Source organism: Pieris napi, chromosome 21 (assembly GCF_905475465.1).
Source record: "Pieris napi chromosome 21, ilPieNapi1.2, whole genome shotgun sequence".
In the NCBI taxonomy this organism is placed as follows: Eukaryota; Metazoa; Arthropoda; class Insecta; order Lepidoptera; family Pieridae; genus Pieris; species Pieris napi.
Genome location: NC_062254.1, coordinates 3,563,734 through 3,587,558, shown reverse-complemented (window position 1 = coordinate 3,587,558; position 23,825 = coordinate 3,563,734). Strand labels below are relative to the sequence as shown.

The following is a 23,825-nucleotide window of genomic DNA, read 5'->3' as shown; positions in this document are numbered from 1 at the left end:
TCAAACTGACATGTATATATTGGGTCTGTCAAAATGACAGTGACATACCATTTGAAAACATTGCCCATGCCACTTGCTACTGAGTACTGCTAGTTTCACATTTCCATATTTTCATATTTTGCCTTGGGTCATGTGTTTATTATTTTTATAACAAATTTTTTTTAACGTTCAAAGAAACCTGTGATTGCGTGCCAGTGTAATATGCTTATTTAGAAATTTTACAAAAATGACGGAAGATAAATCCACCAGTCAAATATTTACCGGCGCACGGGTACTAGGTTATGTTAGTACACATGTACCTTTTGTAGCTAGATTTATAAAAAGACGAGGTGAAACTTTGGTTTGTACCAGCGTTGGAAAATGGTTTCATACATATGGTTGCGATAAATTTCGCCTGTTAAGCGTAAGTGGCGAACATCCAGGACCTATAACTTGCATGGCTGGAGATGGTTTTCATATTTACACAGCCAGTGAAAATAATATTTACGCGTGGCGACGTGGATGTGAACTAAAACATGTTTACAGAGGCCACGAAGCTGCTGTTCATAAATTACTACCTTTTGGAATACATTTAATATCCATAGATAAAAATAATGTTCTAAAAATATTTGATATTAAGGAAGAGGCAGAGTTTTTGGAATTGAAATTTGAAAAATCATTTAAAATATCAACAATATGTCACCCTCCCACTTACCTAAATAAAATATTACTTGGAAGTAAAAAAGGCACACTTCAGTTATGGAACATTCGAACATCAAAACTTGTTTATACTTTTAACCGGTGGAATTCTGCTGTAACGGTTACTGAGCCTGCTCCAGCAGTTGATGTTGTAGCCATCGCTCTAGAAAATGGAAAGATATATTTACATAATATAAAGTATGATGAAGTAGTAATGGAATTTGTTAATGATTGGGGTAGAGTAAGCGCTCTTTCATTTAGAATGGATGGAGTACCTGTAATGGTAACTGGTAGTGATAATGGACACATTGTAACATGGGATTTAGAAGAAAAAGTTGTTATATCACAAATACAACAAGCACACTCAGCAAAAATTGCTGGCTTACAGTGCTTAATGTCTGAACCACTCATGATTACTAATTCTAGGGACAATTCACTGAAAATGTGGATATTCGATATGCCTGATGGAGGAGCCAGACTTTTAAAGAAGAGGTATGCTTATATTTTCAGTGTTATATAATGTGAATACTACATTACGTTAAGTTTATTTACTTCTAATTTTTACAAAACAAGTACAATTATTATTTACAAAGCTTAATAAAATGTGTTTGTATACTTGTATCTTACAGAGAAGGACATGCAAAACCACCTCATTTAGTAAGATATTGTGAACCCACCGGGGAAAATATTTTGGCTGCTGGAGGAGACAGTTCATTACATATAATGAACACAGTTACTGAAACATTTAACAAAAGTTTGGGAAAGGCCTCCATCAATAGAAACAATTCAAAGAAAAAAAGTAAGTGATGGCTAGCTAGATATATTTGGAGATAATATTTTGTAAAATATATAAACCACATTCTTAGTCATCTAACAAAATAATTAATGTTTGAATATTTCTACCATCCATACCAGTTTTATCAGTATTGCGACTAATCAATGAAGGTGGTTTGTAGAGTATTATTGATGACTGTTTGACAATTGATTTTAAAATCCACTATAGATTATCTATTGGACATACACAAACTGTTATTTCAAAATTTCAAGAACATGCCAAAATTTGTCTCTAGGCAAAATGCTGTTATTACAAGAGGCATGGTACCATTTCGTCAATTCGATGTATCCGTAAACATTGTGTCATATTCAAATGTTATAGATTTTTTTATAATTAAATGATTATTGTACTCTTTATTTTATATAGATTACTCTCAATTACACTTTATTTTTCATACTGTCGAATTGCACAACATAATAATCATTATGGCCAATATTTTTCACCAAATCCATTTCCATCCATTTCAACATATGGCAAAAGCAATAAGTATAGTGAAACTGATATTGATTTAAAAAACATATTAATTTAATGTTTTCTTACTTACAGAAAGACTCCAAAAAGATACAAATATAATAGAGCCAATATCACATTTGAGTTCATGTATGCAGAGAGATAAACAGTGGGACAGTATTGCTTCCTTGCATCAACATATGAAAACGGCAACAACATGGTCATACAACAAACTCTGTATGGGCAAACATAAGTTAAAACCTCCAGTCTTTGAGAAAAAGGTTAAAGCTACATGTATTACAGTCACACATTGTGGAAACTTTGCTTTAATAGGTAAGTTCTATCAGTTTTAAAATCCAGGATTGTATAAACTAGCTATGTTACAAAAGTGTCTCTTTATAATCTAATTTAATAGAAAAATATTCCTTTTACTGATTTAAAACAAGTTTCAAAGATCACAGTAGAGGGTAAAACTTTAAATGCATTATTATTATAAACATCTGTTAATTACTTATAAAATACCTTTGTGTGTAATATCTTATTAATAATAGGAGCGATATTAAGTTCTTACGATCAATGCTAAATTATAACATTTATCCTGTTATTTAATTTTACTTTAAGAACTACTTAGGTTCGGTTTAGAGTTACAGTTTGGGATTAAAGAAATTACATACGTATTTTCTCCTTTTATAATTTCTTATTTGATGGTTATCGTTATGGTTTGTGGACTCAGTTTCCGCATTTAGACTCTCAGTAGGTCCGTTGTGCGTAAAGTCCTGGCTCCTTCCAGAAGCACAGAAGTCTCCTGGGCATTTCTTATATGATAAACAATTTCAGGTTACAGTAATGGTCAAGTACACAAATTTAATATGCAATCAGGATTGTACAGAGGCCACTATGGAAATGATAAGTTACAGGCACACAAGGGTGCCGTGAGAGGTGTGGAGACGGATCTCTGCAATCAGAGAACAATGACAGTTGGAGCTGATGAGAAATTGAAGTTTTGGCGTTTTAAGTCTGGTTTGTATTTTCTAATTCTATACAAATTTAAAGTCAAAGTCAAATCATTTATTTCAATTAGACCACTTAAAATGGCACTTTTGAACGTCAAATAAAATATAAAGAAGATTCTAGTTGCCCCTTTCAAAAGGTAGTTTCGTGTGGAGAAGAATGGGCAAGAAACTCCACACTTACTCTTTTAAAATAGGTTTACAATATTTTGTTTACATTAGTTTAATAATTATATGTGAAGACAATGTACTCTTAGAATAAAACTACTATACTAAAAAAGTTAGTATGTATAATAAAAATAATATAAAACAAACACAATAAAACAGTGTGTGAGATAAAATAAAATAATTACATTTTGTAGTATTATAAATTAAATACATCCTTCCATCTTTTTACTTGTATTTTTTGAAGAATGAAATATTACAAATCAGTAGTCAATCATATTGGCAGCCACAACATTTATTTTTTAGTTCATTCTTTTAGACCATACATTCATTATGGATGTAATTCCATGTTGAATGTGTTACGCGTCTTTCATTTTCAAACACTTGTTGTTAACCAAGTATCAAACTCCCAGTTGGTTATAAACAGCTTATAAAATATTGTTCTTTTATTTATGAGGAATTTATTACAGGTTTATTAAATATTTATTTTATAACATTTTATATTCTTTAGAGACAAATCCATACCATGTCATGAGATTGGATAGTGCTGTAGCGATGACAAAATGCCACAGGGAAAGTGGTTTACTGGCGTTAGCACATGAAGACTTTACAATAACTCTTGTAGATATTGATACTATGAATATTGTCAGAACATTTGAGGGTCATGCCGGAAAAATAAATGATATTGATTTTGATTCTCAGAGCAGGTAATTTATTTTAATATTGTACATATAATTGTTGTTGTTTTGTTTTTATTTGTGAACTCGAAAATAATTATACTATATATTTGAGGATAATTTAGTTCTATAAATATTTATTTACATTTAACATATTTTAAATTTAAACATTAAATGCTACTTTTAATAGTTGAAAATAATTAGCAGTTTTGTATGTATTCCTTAAAAATATGTAAAAAGGTCTATGTTTTTTATTTGCATGTTCGTTTGTGTATGAACATTTTGATTCTGCGAAAAAATATTTTATACTAAATATACTTATCATTTATATATTTTCCAGATGGCTTATAAGTACATCAATGGACTGTACAATTTGCACTTGGGATATTCCTAGTGCACAGTTAGTGGATATATTTTCAGTGAGTATATCATGTAAAATTATTATTGCTTTTTGACTTCAATAAAAAAAAATACATGCTGATTGGGTTTTAGAGTTGGGGAAAAACGGGCATTTTTATTGTATTGTTTTCGATGGTTTCACTGAAGATACCTTGAGTTAAATTACCGCATTTTTTCCTTCATTATTTACTGAGAAAAATTAGTTTAAAAATAGGTAAAGTCGCAACTCTGAATTGCAAGTTGTTTTTTTACTTATAGATTATATGTTATGTTGTCAAATAGCAGAACTATATCTGTGTTCAATTTCACATCCGGACTTGGGTGTCAGCCCTATTTTGCCATAATATTTAAAATTTGCGACATGAGACATACATAAAATTGAAATGCAACAGAAAATACAGTGTATTCGACTTTTGTTTATCATATATTTAATATTGAATTATTATCTATAGAATCTACTCAAATTTTTTAGAAAGTATGGTTTTAGGCTTTTATACTTATAACCATAGATTATGGTTATTTATTGTACTTTATTGAATATTTCTTACAATTGTCAAAGAAATTCTATAATTGCCTATTTTAAAAAGAAATATTTCTTTACGTATCTTTCACGGTATCAGTTCAGTATTCATGATTATCCTTTCTGTAAATATTTTGGGCCTAAATTATGTTTAGCTACGATCTACGCTATAAACAATAACGGTATTTTTGATCTGTGGTCTACAATTATGATAAGCGCCATCTTTTGTACCGGTCGTCAATAACTTTTTTTTAACGTTTAATTTATAGGTTCAGATAATGTATAAAACTGTTTTTGGAATATATTTATCTACTATTAAATATATATATATTTAAAGTAACTAATTATTTATAGGTAGAAGAGCCGTGTACATCTTTAAGCATGTCCCCGACGAATGATTACTTGGCGACCAGTCACGTGGGAGAATTGGGCGTTTTTCTTTGGGCCAATAAACTATTATACGAGAGGATTTTCCTCAAACCGGTTGACAGGAAGGCTGCTATTGTACCTAAACTGAGTAAGTTTCAGTCCAGATTTAAATAGTATTAATTAGATTACCGTACAGGTAGACCTGGTGCTCCTAGGATCGATTTCCAACGAAACAATATTTTATCGAGATTGTACGCACAAACCTTAAACATACCAATGAAAGAGGTGAAATGTTTTTGCTAGGCTAAACATAAATGGGGTACCCCAATCGCTTACCAAGTTCATTAAAAGCAACATTTCTATTAATTTTCTTTTCTTCTTATAAATTTATCAACTAAAAAACCAATACCGATTTATAGAAATGATCTATCAAACTAATTTTTAATTAATAATTACATTAAAAAATTCAGTAGTTTAGGGAGCGTTCAAGTATTACGTCACGCCCCATGTAACGCGCCGTAACGTTTTTCTGTACCCAAGTATAGTAAAACGTTTCGTGATCACCTAGTGAATCTTTATACCTAAAAGTTACCATTATGTGGTGTAAAGTCGAAAATAATATTAACAATAACGCGTAATTCAATCCCCGCCCCGCATCGTAACGTTTTACAAAAGGACCCCCCCCCCTCCAAAATTCGTTACGTAATACTTGAACGCTCCCTTAGTACGACTTTTAAGATATATTTTTTGGTAGCCACAAACAATAATTAGTACATAAGATACAAATCTTTTTTGCTCCGACAATAGGTTTATAATGAAATATTCATTTTTAGAATTACCAACGACGGTATCTGAAAAGCCAGACCTAGAAGATTTAGGAACAATAGACTTAGGCGAGCCCGAATATAAGTCGCCGGAACAAATCAGCGAAGAACTCTTAACACTTTCGGGTCAATCGACATCGCGCTGGCTTAATTTGCTCAACTTAGATATTGTTAAGAAGAGAAATAGAGCGAAAGTGGTGCAAGTGCCAAAATCAGCACCGTTCTTCCTTCCAACTATACCTAGTTTAGAAATGGCGTTTGATATCGGAAAAGACGAGAATACCAAGCTCCTTATACCCGATTCTTTATCAACATTAACGCCATTTGCAAAGAAATTAGATGCGTGCGAAAGTGAAGATGATTTTGAAGTTTGTGTCATGAAGTTAAAAGAGATGTCGCCAGCTGCTATCGAAGCGGAAGTGTCAAATATGGCGCCGGATGTTGGAGGGTCGTTTGATGTAATGAAACAATTTGTTCTTTTAATCAATAGTATGATTAAGAGTAATAAAGATTTTGAATTGGCGCAGGCCTATTTGGGTCTGTTTTTGAAAATGCACACGAAAGTTATATCGCAGAATGTGGAGTTAAAAAGTGCTTTGCAGGCTGTGGAGGAGGCAAACGCGGCGTCATGGTCGCGTTTGCAAAACAGTCTGCTGTATAGTATATGTATTGTTAAAGCATTAAAGGATATGTAATTTTTGATCTGTGTTTTATTTTTACCTATTTGTTTTTGAATGCCCGTAGACAAATATATTGGCGTGACCCATTAACGCTTGTTTAGGAATGGTCACGTGACCAAGCCGGAGGTAATGTCATTTTCATATCCTAATATATATAAATTACGTGTCACGTTGTTTGTCCGCTATGGACTCCTAAACTACCGAACCGATATCAATCAAATTTGCACACCGTGTGTAGTTTGATCTAACTTAAAAGATAGGATAGCTTACATCTCAATTTATACCGACAATGTAAATTTTTTGCAAATAATTTGTTTATTATTTGACACAATTTTAACAGATGGCGCTGTGTTGAAAGTACCAACGTTTCACGAGTTAATGGCATAACCACCAAGAAGCATGGTGGTCCCCATGACTGGTGTTCTCCTACCGTTTCCCTTGAATACTTTGCTACTATGTAATATAACAAAACCCTTAGCCACAGCAACGCTTGGCCGGTCTGCTAGTTGTTCTATATTATTCTGAATTTGTGTCAGTTTTGCTTGACATAAACTTTTTCTTCACGTCTACAAACTGAGTTTCGAAAGACCAAGGACTCCTAAATACTTGAAGGATTTTGAATAGCTCTTGATAAAAGTATAATAATTTTTCCGAACAATAAATTAAAGGATCATAATAATTTTACAAATTAGTTTCATTCCAAAAAATGGGGGCAACAAAATACTTCGATACATAAAATAATAACAAACTAACTTCAGTTAACAACAAAAACTTGAAAGAGGAAGAGCGCGCTGTCAATTAGTAGCTAGATCAAGCCGCTCGATTGGTCGTCGACGATTCGAACCGATCTTCTTAAATAGGCTCAAGGGGCTGGTACTGGGGCGCTCTCTCAGAGGTGGGAACAGTAATCTCTGTGGGGCCAAATTTGCGCTTTATACGGCAAGCGCTGACACGGAGTGAAGTACCGTCTTGCATTGCTGAGTACTCCACGCTTCGTGGAGGCTAAATTGAGGGTGTTGCGCACTCTCATGTTAACTTTTCAGTACCTTAGGGAGCGTTCAAGTTTTGACCCCCCCCCCCCCCCCCGTGTAACGCGCCGTAATGTTTATATAGGTCTATAATAAAACGTTTCGTGACCACCCAGTGACTCTTTACCTAAAAGTTACACCATCATGTGGTGTAAAGTACTGGAAAGTCCAAAATAATAATAAAAATAACGCGTGATTCAATCCCCGCCCCGCATCGTAACGTTTTACAAAAGGAGCCCCCCCCCCCTCCCAAAATTCGTTACGTAATACTTGAACGCTCCCTTACGTAACAAAATTACAAATGCATTTTAGAAAGTCGGAGTTGCATTTAGATTACAGCTACAGATAACGTGGCTTTTATATGCCAATAACAATAAAATGAAATCACCTTACTCTGATCGCATTTGGAATTTCTTATTAAGCTTTTTACCTCATTAACTTTTTGCTTGCGCTGATCAGGTCCGTTGAGATTTACATTTTGAATCTGAACGCTTTTTAATATTGCAATAAACAACGCGAAATTACAGCCAATGTAATGTTTTGGATTACCAATTAATGACGATGTTAATGGATAACTACAGAATCTGTCATAATATTTTCAATATATAGATAATTTGTTATACCACGACAGATCTGATTAAACAAACAGCTATAGACATATTTAAATGATTATATAGGATACTAGTGGACCCCACAGACGTTGTCCTGCATGATATTTCAAGCTATTAGGATATTAAAGTATGAAAGTACCGACTGCAGCGCCATCTGGCGGGCTGATTTGTGAATCTAAACCATTCCCAGATCCCCTTGAACACACACAAAAAATTTCATCAAAATCGGTCCAGTCGTTTGAGAGAAGTTCAGTGACATACACACTCACAGAAGAATTATATATATAAAGACTAGTGGACCCGACAGACGTTGTCCTGCATGATATTTCAAGCGATTAGTAAAGCAAAGTATGAAAGTACCGACTGCAGCGCCATCTGGCGGGCTGATTTGTGAATCTAAACCATTCCCAGATCCCCTTGAACACACACAAAAAATTTCATCAAAATCGGTCCAGTCGTTTGAGAGAAGTTCAGTGACATACACACTCACAGAAGAATTATATATATATAAAGATAAAGCTTCAACGATTTGGCCAAACGCAGATTGAAACATTAAACGTTGATTCAATTATATGGCAATTTTTAGCGGGCCACGACATAAAGTGATCAATCCTACGCTCGGAGCACGCTTTTCGTTACCGAGTGGTTTAGTTATCAAAACTATAAATAATTGAAAATCGAAATACGAGAGCCGGTTCTCCGTAACTGCTAATTACGATAGCTTTTAAGGATATTGCGAGAACTATATTGCATTGCAAAAACGTAATAATTATCACTATTAGAAGTTGCAGAGTACCTATTGGCGCAAGGCTCGAACCAAAAGTGTATCACAAATTGTATTAGAAGGTGCACAATTTCCAAATGATTATTCTAAACTATTGTGTAACTAATAGTCCGGTCAATTTAGACATCCAAGGTTACAATAATTCGCACTTGGCTGAATATTGGTAGGATTGCTCAATACACGAATATAAAGGAAATGTGAAAAGTCCTCATCGATCCGGCACGTGCAAAAAAATTTACTCCGGGTCAAAGATCACAAAAATGGGTTTTTCGCGATTTTCCGCAAAATGGTAAGTTTTATCATAAAATTAGTTTCGACAAAAATTGTAGATCAGATAATTATCTATAAAAAATGTCCAAATACTTTTTTCCTAAGAGCCACCGTTTTTGAGATATAACGATTCAAAAAGTTGAAAGAGTTGTAATCGATGAGGACTTTTCACATTTCCTTTATAATAGTGTATTGAGCAATCCTACCAATATTCAGCCAAGTGCGAATTATTGTAACCTTACCCCTATTTTTTAGTCTAATTTGACCGGATTATAAGTTGCTTTGTTATCTATCCTATAATGAAATTCACGATCGGCAAATTCTACTGTAGTAGGGGTCTCCTTTATTAATTAGAGGTAGCGAACGTGATATCTTCGTAAAAGTCAGGTTTCGGAGGCATTTGTATGCCGCGTACATCTATGTGCTATCAAGTTATCTACCTTATCAGACATGAATATTGGTTATACGTGTAATAGAGAGGTGTGTTATATAGCATTGCTTTAGTCTAAATATTATGAGCCTATTTATTCAGAACTACATGTCATACTTAACATCTTCATTAAAGATCTGCAAAACCTGTGTATTATTGATTAAAAGCCGTTTAGTATGATTATCATAAACTATGAAAATGAAAATAAACAATCGAAGAATTAATTGTTTTTCGTATTTAGTTATTGTTTTCTATTTAAATAAGTACATTCGTCATCTAAAACATTATATGTTTTTTGATACTGTGCCAAATCGGTGTCAGCTAAAGAAGGATGACAATTGTCAATTTTGATTTGACACACGAACCCGAAATGGTAGGTGGTGTTCCGGCGTAAGGGCGCAAGGATAAGTTAGAAAATTAATCGTTGTCGGGTGCAAACGCGTAGTATTTTACCGAGGGAAACGAGCATCCTGGACGTAGACTAACAGAAAAACGATTTTTCGGCCGGCCTCACCCGCCTAATAGAAAACTGTTAGGAACGAGATTAGCTCACGCTTATCAATTTGCCAACTACGTTATAGCTTTCTAAATTGTTTTTAGTTACATTTGGAATCAAATATTGTACAAAGCTACTGAGATTATTTAAAAACGTGAGTTAGGCTTAATTCTGCAGGTATGTGTTTACCTGATAAACCCTTACAGTACTTTACGGGCAAGTACTTTAAAGACTCTTGACAGAGTTTCAAGTAGAAAGTACCTATTAGTTCGGGTATAGATAGAAAAAGCTATATAATTCTGTATACTCAGGTTTGAATTCAGGACTTCAGACTTCAGCTTAGAATACGCTTAGCCACTAGGCTAATACGAGAAGTGGTATCACTGTCAACGTAAAATTGTAAAAACCGTTAGATTGTAATCTATCTCGCGAGATTGTAAAGTGTCGAAAAATTGTGAACTCAACGTACTGCTTACAATTTAACGTGTTATTATTCGGTAGATAATAATCTATCGAAGTGAAATCGTCATATTGTGACACGGTACGCACCTCGCGCGCTGATTTATAATAATACATAACTTCAATCCGGTTAAACAGTTTTTTCTTTAATACGTTAAATTGTAAGCAGTACCTTGAGTTCACAATCTTTCGACAGTTTATAATCTCGCGAGATAGATTACAATCTAACGGTATTTACAATTTTACGTTAACATCACTAACTCTGAGAAGTGGTACATTTTTTAAATAGACACTAGTGACATTTCAAATCAAATAACAACTTTTACATTTCTAAATTCATTCAACGCATTAACTTCTTAGACTTTTAGCACTTAAAACTTTCCCGTACCCGTGTTGTTAGATTATATCGTTCCACATTCCGACGTATTGTTGTTCTGAGGACAACTTTAAACAACGAATTAAATCTTAGCGAAGTTTAATTTTATTTCATTTCAAAACTTTGATGCTAGTCGATAAATTGTTGGCGGTATTTTATACAAAAAGAGCAGGATTTATATTAAAGGATGTCTTATCGTGATATAATGAAAGCTTATGAATTTACTGTAGTATTTAAACTATACAAATTACGTCTGTGATGAAAGAACTTATATAATTACTAGCTGACCCGGCAAACGTCGTTTTGCCATGTATATTATTTCTAGGACTTTTTTAGTTCAATATAAATAACTATCTACTATAATAAAAAATAGGGGTTGATCGTATAGGGGTGACAATTAAGGATTGTATGTATTTTTGTATGCTGTATCATAAAAAAACAAAAACAAAAAGTTTTGTCTAAAAATAAAAATAAAAATTTAGGAGTGAGAGCACCCTTAACATTTAGGGGGATTCAAAATAGATGTCCGATTCTGAGACACTGAATCAGTCGAGCCGTTTCGGAGGAGCATGGGAACGAACATTGTGACATGATAATTTTTATACTTGAACTTGAACTTATATATGTATTATTATAATTTTTTAAAATTTTTAGATTATGTTCTTCTGTTCTCTCTTATGTTCTAATGTAATTGATGTGTATGTGTGTTAAATTTGTGATGTCATATTTTCTTCTATTTTTAGGCATAGGTACACATTGTTTTAGGACTTAAAAATAAATAAATATATTAGATGTTAATAATTAAAGATGCCATGCCATGTCTATTACTGATTGAAAACCATTTAGTATTATTATCATATAGAAAATAACAAATGAATAATTAACATTGTTTTACGTAGTAAACTTGTAGTAAAAACGCTATGTTCAATAACCATCGTCGTTGGCTCCTTATTTATGGGATTGTATACAAAGGCGGACAAATATAAAATAAAAGGCTTCCTAAGAAGTTGTGGGCTCGGAAAGTTTTCCAATTGATAATAATTTTCATTGTATGCAGCACAAAGAGGAGCAGAAAAGTATGAAGTTGTGAAATAAATTCTTAATTTAAGAGCTGACTGAACGTCGGCTAAAAGAAAAGTCAGGATTAGATGAACAAAGAGTGCACTCAGGCGCTTGCGATTGTTTTTTTTATCCGCATTACGATTTCCCATTTTCGTATAAATTGGAATTTAAGCTTCTGCCTCTGTTGCTTAGTTGGTCAGGTAGATTACCCAAGCTGTTCTAGCTAGAAAGCGTTTTACTCTGGTATTTTATAAGGTATATATTCTACTAAGCATATAATTACATGACCCTTTGGGTACTTGTCATTGCTTGTGGCGGCGTCGGCGGCGGCGATGGCGAGGGGGCCGATGGCTGGCCATGCGTCATACTCGTGAACGGGTGCTATTGTGACTTGAAACGGTGACTTGAATTCATGTATGATGTTAGTTATTTCGACTATGTATTTGCTTGTTGTTCCCACGAGAATGTAAGTGCGTGCTCCTATTTCACCATGTCCCCTACTAGAGGGCAAATCTTTGTTTTTAATTTATTTTATTATGATTAACTATCTATTGATTACTTAAGATGTGACATGGAACATGGTGTAACGGTTACAGCTCCTTAAAAACATAGTATAAAACAAAAAACTTTGCGATTAAAAAAAGTGGCGGAGAGTTTATTGCTAGTTCTTCTCTTCCGTTCTACGCCCTTGATTTGAGAACTGGCAGTAAATATAAATTAGAAGCATATATATTTCTTTTTGACGTTCATAATTGTACATTGTGTTACCTATATGAAGAAATGATTTTGAATTGCTTTTAAACAAAATGTAATAATAATTTAATAGCACTACAACCTACTCAAATTGAATCTATTTATTTGATTGTATTTAGAATGGGCATATGTATGGCTAACACATGCCATCTTTGGGTATAAGACTTGCTGGGTTCCTCAGGATGTTTATTTTCATAGTAGTAGTTGGGCACTTATAAAGAAAATCCATTGGTGCACCGAGCATGCAACGCACGACCTCGGGGTTGTACACAATTAAACCACTAGGGACATAAAATAATAATTATGAAATAAAGGCTCAAATTAGTTTTTTACGCAATGAAAATAATTGGCATATTTTTAGCCAATATTTGCAAATAAAACCTCGCGATATTTACACCACAACATATAGTTGTCACCGTAAAATTGTAAACACCGTTAGATTGTAATATATCTCGCGAGATTGTAAACTGTCGAAAGATTGTGAACCTCAACGAACTGCTTACAATTTAAGGTATTATTATTCGGTAGTTATATGAAATTGTTGGGAAGTAAAATTAATCTGTAATTGACCAAAGAAGTTTGAATGATAACTATGTTAGTGTAGTACAATCTACCGAATAATAATACGTTAAATTGTAAGCAGTACGCTGAGGTTCACAATCTTTCGACAGTTTATAATCTCCCGAGATAGATTAGAATCTAACGGTTTTTACAATTTTACGTTAACATAGTCAACACAGAGTATTAATTATTGTATCCATTATTTTATACGCAAATTAGTTTGTCAAGAGTTTCCATATAACAATATCATAATATTAATACAAAGTTACGACTCGTATCCTAATTACCAAGCCATTGTAAAAGTCTTTAAAAGTTTCAAAAATTCGTATCAAAGCTAGGAAATTAGGAAGCGTAATTATTTGTTATATTATATTTTAATTAGAAATCTGCGGCTCGTAATTTTGTATGTATCGTTTTTTATATAAATAATTATATCGCTACCTATCAACAGAGTTCCAGAGTATCACCGCTCGAACGCATAGATTTTAAATATATCATCATCAACATCAACATTGATAATTTTATTTAAGTTAGCCCATTGCTTGAATATTATAATAAATACAAAAAAATTCAGCTAGAAAAGCCTAACGCGTTTTACATAATGTTAAATGTATATTCGCGTAAATATATGTATAAGACTACAACTTGCTTTATGTATTTTTTATATCCCTCTGGAACTTCTTGAAACATGAGCAGATTAGCTACTATTCAAGTTTCCCATGCAAACATTGTGAATTCTGTTTTAGTATTGTTCGTGTAAAAAAAATCATTTTACAAATTGCGTTTACGTTCGCTAGTTACAATTTCATTTCGACGTTCTGTGACTTCGCTGGCCTGGGATTACCACGTCGATAATTAAACGCCATTGCAATACATCGCAGTGAGCGTTTATGCGGTACATTTTGTGGAATGATAACTTACCTTTCGTAATTTTTCGCTTATTTTTTCGTTTATTTTTCGAAATATGTTAAGTTGATTAGCAAATCCAGATCGATAGAAGTTAAGGAATTGATATATTTAACTCTTGAAACAGAACCTACTTTTAGAAATACGGAAAGTTGATCAAGGAAATAAAAATGTTTTCTTTCCTTCAGAGTGCGACTATCATCCCTGAGGTCGTAGGTTCGATCCCCGGCTGTGCACCAATGGACTTTCTTTCTATGTGCGCATGTAACATTTGCTCAAACGGTGAAGGAAACCATCGTGAGGAAACCGGCTTGCCTTAGACCCAAAAAAGTCGAGGTAGTGTGTCAGGCACAGAAGGCTGATCACCAACTTGCCTATTAGATAAACAAATAATCATGGAAAAGATACAGAAACCTGAGGCCCTGACCTAAAAAGGTTGTAACGCCATTGATTTATTTTATTTTTTATAATAATACTGTAGAGAAAGGATCAGCGTTTCCTGCGACCTACGGGTTCCTGGACGAGTCTAACAAATGAGGCCCAAAGGTTTTAGCGGCTAAAGTCAAGAAGTTGTATATTGGGAGTTACATTGGCATAACCGAAGTATGCGGACGTAATAAATGTGGGCTTAACCTTAGCATTAACTCTGTATGTAGTTATAATTATCTTTTTATTTAAACATATTATAAATGTTAACTCTATTACAGTAATATAAGTAATAGAAACCCTTAAACTTGTATTGTATAATTTTATTTTTAAGTAATTATATTTACCTTTCTTAAACTGAGACTCTTAAAACTAAAATCATCACTTGCTCTGTATAATTTATTACAATTAAAAAATTGTATTGTAACAATTTTTTTAATATAATAGGGGGGCAAACGAGCTTGCGGTACGCCTAAAAAGGGCAGTCATCAGCCCATAGACACCCATTTTTACTGGGTTGCCGGCCTTTGAGGGGCCATTTAAAATTAAGAACTTTCGTCCATGTGACAATCTATAAAACTGCAAGGAACGAAAAAGGTATCAAATAGCCACTTCTTCCGTGTGTGTTTATCCTTCCGTGTAACATAATTGTTTAGCTTATAAGATTAACAAAACACAAACGCCACGCCATTAAAAAAAGGGGTTCAACTACGACAAGCCTGGGAATGCTCCCAGAGGACAGTATACCTGTATTTGTAAATAAAAATAAGATCTTTATTAAAACCCCTCTGCTTGGATCACGAATCTATACTAACTAGGGTCAGAATAACTCTATTACCTCGATCGCGTATGACGTCACGTCATCGTAGCTATTCGTAGCTCGAGGTGTCGCTAATAGACTATACTAGTTTGTGTTAACAATTTACTAGTAAATGAAATGTCTATTTATTTGTTTATTTATTTATTTAGGAATAAAATAAAAACTAAAACATATAATTATAATAATGGGATATATCCACAAAAAGTTTCACTAATAAAAAAAAACAAAGGAAAACATGACACCAGAATGAGCTAAGTATGTCTACACAAATTCTGTGTTGTATGTCAATACATCGTGACAACGTATCATACTAGTTGATAAAGAAGAAAGATAAATGGCTTAGGACAATAATAGCTGTTTTAGCTTATTCTTAAATGAAGCAGCTGGGGAGTGTGAAGGTCGATATTAGTGGCAGAATCCAAAGTAGAACATTCTGTGAAGAGGCTCGCGGAACCCAATGTTGGTTCACTATTGAATATACAGGAGTTAACACATACATACGAGAAAACACAATAACATTATGTTGGACGACTCATTGGTCTAGTGGTTAGTACCCCTGACTGCGAATCCATGGGTCCCAAGTTCGATCCCCGGCTGAGACGAACATCGGTGTGATGAGCATTTGGTGTTGTGCTTAGATCTTGGGTGTTTAAATATGTATTTATATGTCTATCTATCTATAATATGTATGTATATCCGTTGCCTAGTACCCATAACACAAGCTTCACCAGCTTAGCATGGGACTAGGTCAATTGGTGTGAATTGTCTTGAAAAAAAAAGAAAAAAATTATTACACACTGGACTTTGCACCGTCTTTAAAACTTATTAAAAATATATTTTATAAGGTTCAATCGATTTTCTCTTTTTCTATTTACCTACTCTTTTTCAAAGTAAGCTTCACAATAGCGAGTTCTAGGAAATTATTCCTGGAACGATTTAGAATTCTTGAGCGTTGAAAGGTATCTTCGACTTCCAGAATGATCAGTTGATTATAGTTAAATATCTCTTATATTATAAATTACGACAAAAACTATTGTACGACGACAGAGCTAAGGAAGCGTCGTCGCTACCAAAATTTGCCAATAAGCTACTCTGAGGGTAAGATTCAGAGTTGAAACTCACGGACTTCGAATCTCTACTATTCTTCTGTCACCTTTGTTTGAACCTATGTTGAGTACTTGGGCGTAGAACGTAACACACGAGTAGCGCATACAATTGCAGGTCATAGGATATACAATGATTGTACAATTTCTGTTTTTAGAAATGGTAGGGGAGCCCAAGCGGGGATTTCGGGATTTACTAAAGCGCGGCAGATTAATATACAGGGGGATACCTTGTACCCGGTTAAGTACCTCCACAAAACATGAGGCCCATATATAAGGCCGCCCGTGAAGGATACAGGATCAGATTAGTAAAAAAAATTGACCATCAGAAATTCTCGAGCGCGTCAGATTAAGAAAGTAGAAAGAACAAAGTACAACATATATTTGCATAATAAGTCGAATATATAATCGTCGCAATTCTTCGTTTGAATTCGAGGGGTTAAACAGAATATCCGCATTCTAATTTCAAATTGTAAAATCAAGATTAAAAATGCACGCCAGGACTGTTGGCCTAAATTATTCACACCAATTAGGTTAATTCTATCTGTGGGAAATGCAAAATTGTTATCACACAGTACTATTTGCGAGTGTGGGTTGCAAAAGGCTTCAAATCTCTTATGAGGCGTGTATCTTGATGGTGAACGTAATCAACAAATGGGATGCGGTTTGAGGGCTATCGCTTGTAGGTTCCAGCCTGGCCATAAATAAGAGAAATGAAATGGGCATTGCAATTACTTAGAGTTAGAAACAACGTACAAAGTTAGGCTATTTTGTAGCTAAATAAAATCACTCTAAATGTATATATACAGAATAGAAATGCGAATACTATACAGAATCTTACACAAACTTACGTTTTATACGTAAGAAGCAACACGGGTTTGACCCAATAATTCTATTATAAGTTCTCTAAATATTTTTATATACATTAATGTTATAAGACAATAATTATACCTATAGTCAGTTTAAAATATATACATATAGTATTTATAATTTTCTTAACCTACATAGTACCTAAGAAATATAATTAAAAAAAAATAAAAAGAAAATTAAAACAAATTTAAAAAGTTTGGTCCATGTGGCAGTGTACCTTTAAGCTGGCAGCATTTTTCCGCTGTATTGCGATACTTATTCGTTGAGCGAGAAAAGCACCAGCTCTGGTGTCACCGGTACTATCTACCAGGCGTCAAGTTAAATCTTTAATTAGCGCCTGTGCACTTGAACCCCACGGCCCAAGAGTCTCTACTCCAAAGGGAACAAAATCGAAGTTCGAGAAAATACTCTCTCTCTAAGTTATTCATGCTGCTAGTCATCACCGCGAATAATCTTTTTAAATTCATAAATACTATTGTGAAATCAACATGAGAGCACACAGAATTATAATACTTGCACATTCTAGCGAGCGGACCATTCTGGGATACATTGTTGTTACTTGTGGGTATCATAAATTGTTGTGGGTTACGCACAGAACGCGTCGGTACCTTGATGTCAAGTTTATCCAAAAGATAGATAATACCTATAGTCATAAATTAATTTGTCAATACTAAATTTTAAATTCCCATCAGCGTAAAACGAAAACTATGACATGATGGCAAGTAGATCAGTCAACGTTGCCTACAACATCGATGTATTGTTTTGTCGTAATTCACGGCCACCTCAAAGGGCTCTACGGAAATATATTTATTACTTAAACTCATGTAACATTTCGTCATACATACATTATCACGAAACATACAATTTAATTTTATCACATGACCCTTCACGAACCTTGATGAAAATACACAGAATTAATCACACCGGTCCCTTGTAAATCGAAAAGAAAAAGGTTTCATCAGCGGTATGCTAATTACAAAAAGCAAAATACCTACAACCCTTTCAAACTCCATTTCTGCGCGAATATTTTATTAAGGTCATGGTGGCTCCTAAAAGCTTTGTTTTTACCTCCATAACACACAGTCCATGGAATACGAAATCATGTTGGTAATAAATATTATAACTGGCGTTTGGTTACTACAACAGTGGTTTTAAGAGGCTCCGTTTCTTTATAGTAATATATAAAGTATCTAATATAGATAAATTACGTGTCACGTTGTTTGTCCGCTATGGACTCCTAAACTACTTACCCGATTTCAATCAAATTTGCATACCGTGTGCAGTTTGAACTTAAAAGATAGGATAGCTTACATCTTCATTTATACCTGTAAAATTTTATTGCAAATTATTTGTTTACAGACAGTCACAATTCTAACAGATGTGTTGAAAGTACCAACGTTTCACATAAGCTACAGTTTAATGGCATAACCACCAAAAAAGCATGGTCCCTATGGGTCCCCATGACTGGTGTTCACCTACCGTTTCCCTTGAATAGTTTGCTACTATGTAATATAACAAAAACCTTAGCCACAGCAACGCTTGGCCGAGTCTGCTAGTAGTTTTATATATTACTTACTACACACCAACGGAACGGAACGCACCAAATACTTGAGTATTAGTAACAATCTCAACCATTATTATGTTCATAATTATGTTGTTCTTAATAAATAATAAATGAATCCAAATGTCTAGCATAAAATAAATAAATTCCCAAAAATAAGGACTTTATGTGTGTGATGTCTCAAGAAAACTTCTACATATAAATATTATTTCTATGCCCGCGACTTTCGGGTAAAATTAACCTTCTTTGACTTGTTGAACTGTGAACTGTGTGAACTTATCGGAATACAAAGATATTGAAGTTAGCAGAGATATAATAAAAAAAACTATTTGTTGTAACAGTAAATGCAATTTCGTAGTCAACATTTTTAATTACTCCGAAGTCGTCTATAAATGGCATTTTCTTTAAAAGACTGAGAGGATGTATTAGTGATCTTTATAGCCAATAACTTTTTCCTGTTGGTTGTAAAAAATGCTTTAAATCCATGTATTATTAAAGGAAAGCTTGTATATATACAAATGTATTCTAAAACTCTTAACGCTCACAGAGTTTTGAAGATTTTTTTATTTAACCGACACTTTGATAAAAAATAAATCAGTGGCGCTACAACCTTTATAGGTCTTGGCCTCAGGTGTCTGAATCTGTTTCATGATCATTTTTAAATCTAATAGGTAAGTAGGTGATCGGCCTCCAGTGCCTGACACACGCCGTCGATTTTTTGGATCTGACATGTCGGTTTCCTCACGATGTTTTCCTTCACCGTTCGAGCAAATGTTAAATGCGCACATAGAAAGTAAGTCCATTGGTGCACAGCCGGGGATCGCCCCCACGACCTCAGGTATGAGAGTCGCACGCTGAAGCCACTAGGCCAACACTGCTCTCCGACACTTTGAAACCGGTTCATTATGTATACGAGTATATGGAAGTGTTTTTAGGTTTTTATTAATATATCTGTTAATCACGAAAGGCTTTGAGTAAACAAGGTTTTATTTACATCGGGCTTGTCTACGTCTGACTTTGACTCAAATTAAAATAAAAACCACATTATGTGTTCTTTCCTAATTTAAATGAGTTTTCATGCTCCTTTACTTTCATTTGTTTTATAGTACGAGACAACACCATCAATCTGAGCTAAAATGAATACGTGTAGTTTATTATGTATCTATGGAAATGATGTAACATTAAATTTTTTGTGTGTGTGTTGTGTTTTGTATGTTATGTATTTTAAATATGAGTTTTACATTCACTAACATGTTAAGTCGCCTTCATCTTTATTATTGCATATAACGCAAAAACCAAAAATTTTGGATTGAGATTTTTATTTAGTTGGCGCGCACAAAAAAATATCGACCGGCCAGTACCAAACAAGTTGTCAAAGCCATAACCATAGAGTCAATACAACACAGATTAAAAAGAGAACTTATCCTTAAATACTTTTAACTTGGCAGAATATATTTTAAGTTGGATGAGCTAGTGCACTTCGCTACGGCTAGTTATCTTTAGTTCATTTAAATATTATCAGTTTTATCGGTCGGTCGTGACAACGCTAACCGGATTAACTCCCCTTTAATGCGACTTTGGGTTGGAACTTTTAACTTTTAGTTTTTGCGTATTGTTTTTGTATGAACTTTTGTATCAGCACGTGTGAATCGTCGCAAATTTTCGAAATAAAATTGTTTAAAGAATTTCTTAAATACAAATTCAAAATTGTTTACTAAATTGTTTACTGCCAGTTCTCAAATCAAGGGCGTAGACGGTAGAACGGACGAGAAGAACTGGCAATAACCTCTCCGCCACTCTTTTTAATTGTATATATGACTAAATATTTCCTTAGCTAACATTACTCCCTCATGTAAAAAGTACCTTAAAACCAATAAGAGTATAGACTTTATTATTATTTACTTAAGTAGACGTTTCATGAGACAGTTAGTAAGGGTTTATACAACGGAGGGAAGACGGGCAGAAGGCTCATCTGATGTAAAGTGATACCGCCCGCCCATGGACACTAACACTTCCAAAAGGCCCGCAATACGTTCTCAGCTTTTAGAATTGGTACGCTCTTATTTTGAAGGACCCAAACAAAACATCTAGTTATGTAATGTGCTTGAGTCGGGTTTACATACGTAAAGGTTTATTTAAATGTGTAGTTATCGCAAAGACCGTGGCCATCGGAGCCATGATTTCAACAGCTAATCGCGTGGCGTGATTCAGACAAGGCTACTGTGTCCGTGTCCTGCCTCGGGCGATTGCTGGTAGGGCTAGGTGGTTTTAGTGGATATGCACAGAAGCGAGTCCCACATATCCCTCCACCACAAGGCAGTCGTGTCAATCAATCAAATCAACCTATCAAAATACGTTTACTCAGTTTAGATGCGTCTTAGGGCATGCTTATGAATATCAAAAACGTTTACAAAATTCGCGAAAGAGCAAGACTACGCCATCCGTTCGCAAAACTACCAGGAGGCCTTGTTCTGAGAAGAAAGGGCAAGAAACTCAGCAAAACTCACGGGAGGGTATGCGTAACGAATTCCTCACGAATAAAAAAAGACGGTAGTACAAATTTGAAAGGTCTATTTGTTATTAGACATTCGTATAAAAGGTACCGCCTTGGCAATATTGGTAAATAATCATCATCTACGTTACGGTTCAGGATACATTAATTCAAAAACAAACGGCCCGTATAGCCGGCTGAATTAATGTCAAAGCGAAAACTACTACGGAATTGCCTCTTGACTCTGGTTTAACTTTGAATTTCCATTTATAATCACCATAAGTCCCGCTCGTCGAAGTTATCAGAGTATTTCACTTTATCACGTAACTGCATATACCTGCCAATTTCGGATTAACCTTAGCGTTTCATGATTATTCCTGTTCAAATTGTTTTTAATTAGCCGATTATTTAAAGGTATGTAATAATGTAATAGAAGTGTTGTAATAATATTATGTTGGCTTCCTAATAAAAGCCATTTTGCTTAATCTTTTGAGATATAAATTGATTGTTTTGACAAGAAACTATCCCTAATGGGAAAGGCCTATAAACTATGATATTTGCACGGATTCGACCACTGACAAAACAACTGAAACTACATTTGACACCACCTGATAACGATTTGACATAACTTAAAAGTTAAAACATGGATTTGAAAAGAAATTGAAATTTGCATAATGAATCTAATATATAAATAAAGGAAAAATTCTACGAAAGACTAGGCAGTATGGACGAAAGACTATAGCCTACGCCATGGGCGAAAAAAAAAACAAACAAGAAACGTTATTGACGTCTTGTTGCAAGAACTATTATTGTAATTTATGAATGAACTCACCTTTTCCGCTGGGGCAGTGACACTACGAGACTGGAACCTTCGTTGATCCTCCTTCAGTAGACTCATGCTTCTTGCCAATAAGAGCGCAAGTCCATCTACACAACGCCAAACCAGTGATTATTGTTATTCAACATGGCTTTGGGATCTTCCGCTCATCCAAAATTCTTTATGATTAAATCGCTGGTCTTTATCTTCACCCTTGGTGCTTCCTTCAGAGAGAGCGCAACAAAAATGTATGCTATAATAAATTTATTTATTTCGTACATGCTATTCTCGGACCTGCCTTGCGATTCTGTAACTCACTTTTCAAACTCACACAGCGGTTTTCGCTAATAAACAATAAACTACAAGCTCCCACCTTTTCAGAATTCCAAATCATAAAATGACTGCTTCACGACTGATTGGAGAACGACCGCCGATGCGAAAACCGCTGTGTGAGTTCGGAAAGTGAGTTACAGAATCGCAGGGCTCGTATTCCAAATATCATTTGTACCGTACAGGGATTCTTGTAACTGGACTCACTCGACCAGTTGGGGAAGTCTCTTATTATGATTGTACATGAATATCGCGAACATTAAAAAAGGGAAAATTCCAAACAAAACATGACGGACGAAAACTCTTTCGTATTTAACGTACCTATTATAATTCGTAAATTCACGTTACAAACCTCAGTTTTGAATTTAGAACATTAGTGGAATTATTTACTTTTTAGTTTGACCTACTAATAAATAATGCGGCTATTAGAATGCAGTGTTCCCCGTACTATAGCTATAAAAATGTGCTGAGGTAGGCGTCTTAGTGATTACTTAACAAGAAATAGTCACTTAGTATTCCGTAAAACAGACCAGTTAGAAAATATTACTCTATCTAAACACATTTCTAATTGTAATTGCGAGCCTGAGTTTCTACTTCATTCCAATTTGTTTTCCGAACTTATCGGCAGAGTTGCTGTTGATTTAAACAGGTCTAATTCAAATGTTAATTTGTTGTTGTCATTAATATTAAGGGAACGGAAATATCAAAGTAATTCAAGTTTTGTTCTCTTAGTGAAATAGGTAAATAGATTTCAAGTAGAATTACACTTTATTTTGGTCATACGGTTACATTTTAATATAAGTGTCAAATCCTAGTGAAACATTGTACCTTTGTAATTTTTACAGAAGCTCACCTGGCACGATATGGTTCCGAAATACTTCAGTGGGCAGCTGGTTCCACATAGTGGTGTGGCAAAAAGTGCTCTAAAACCGCGAAGTTTTTTTTTATAGAACTGGTTAAGTTGATGAAGTTAAGTGACACCGCCCCCCATGGACACGTTAAAAGCCAGAGGGATGGCGAGTGCGTTGCCGGCCTTTTAAGAATTGGTACGCTGTTTTCTTGAA

General features: G+C 34.3%; 1 protein-coding gene across 1 annotated transcript; it reads left to right on the top strand.

Annotated features, from left to right (window-relative positions):
- The first annotated feature begins 76 nt into the window (after positions 1-76).
- On the top strand, positions 77-6,627 carry LOC125060190 (WD repeat-containing protein 36). Its single transcript, XM_047664958.1, has 8 exons — positions 77-1,170; positions 1,308-1,477; positions 2,060-2,296; positions 2,801-2,983; positions 3,650-3,845; positions 4,156-4,234; positions 5,089-5,251; positions 5,937-6,627. The coding sequence occupies exons 1-8, from the start codon at positions 227-229 to the stop codon at positions 6,620-6,622; spliced, it is 2,658 nt and encodes an 885-aa protein (XP_047520914.1). The 5' UTR covers positions 77-226; the 3' UTR covers positions 6,623-6,627.
- Positions 6,628-23,825: the final 17,198 nt, after the last annotated feature.

What these genes read in the sequence shown, in the direction of transcription:
- LOC125060190 (XM_047664958.1), top strand. Translation starts at nt 227, where the DNA reads ATGACGGAAGATAAATCCACCAGTCAAATATTTACCGGCGCACGGGTA. An exon ending in GCCAGACTTTTAAAGAAGAG is followed by an intron (nt 1,171 to 1,307) that starts GTATGCTTATAT and finishes TGTATCTTACAG; the next exon opens with AGAAGGACATGCAAAACCAC. An exon ending in AAACAATTCAAAGAAAAAAA is followed by an intron (nt 1,478 to 2,059) that starts GTAAGTGATGGC and finishes TCTTACTTACAG; the next exon opens with AAAGACTCCAAAAAGATACA.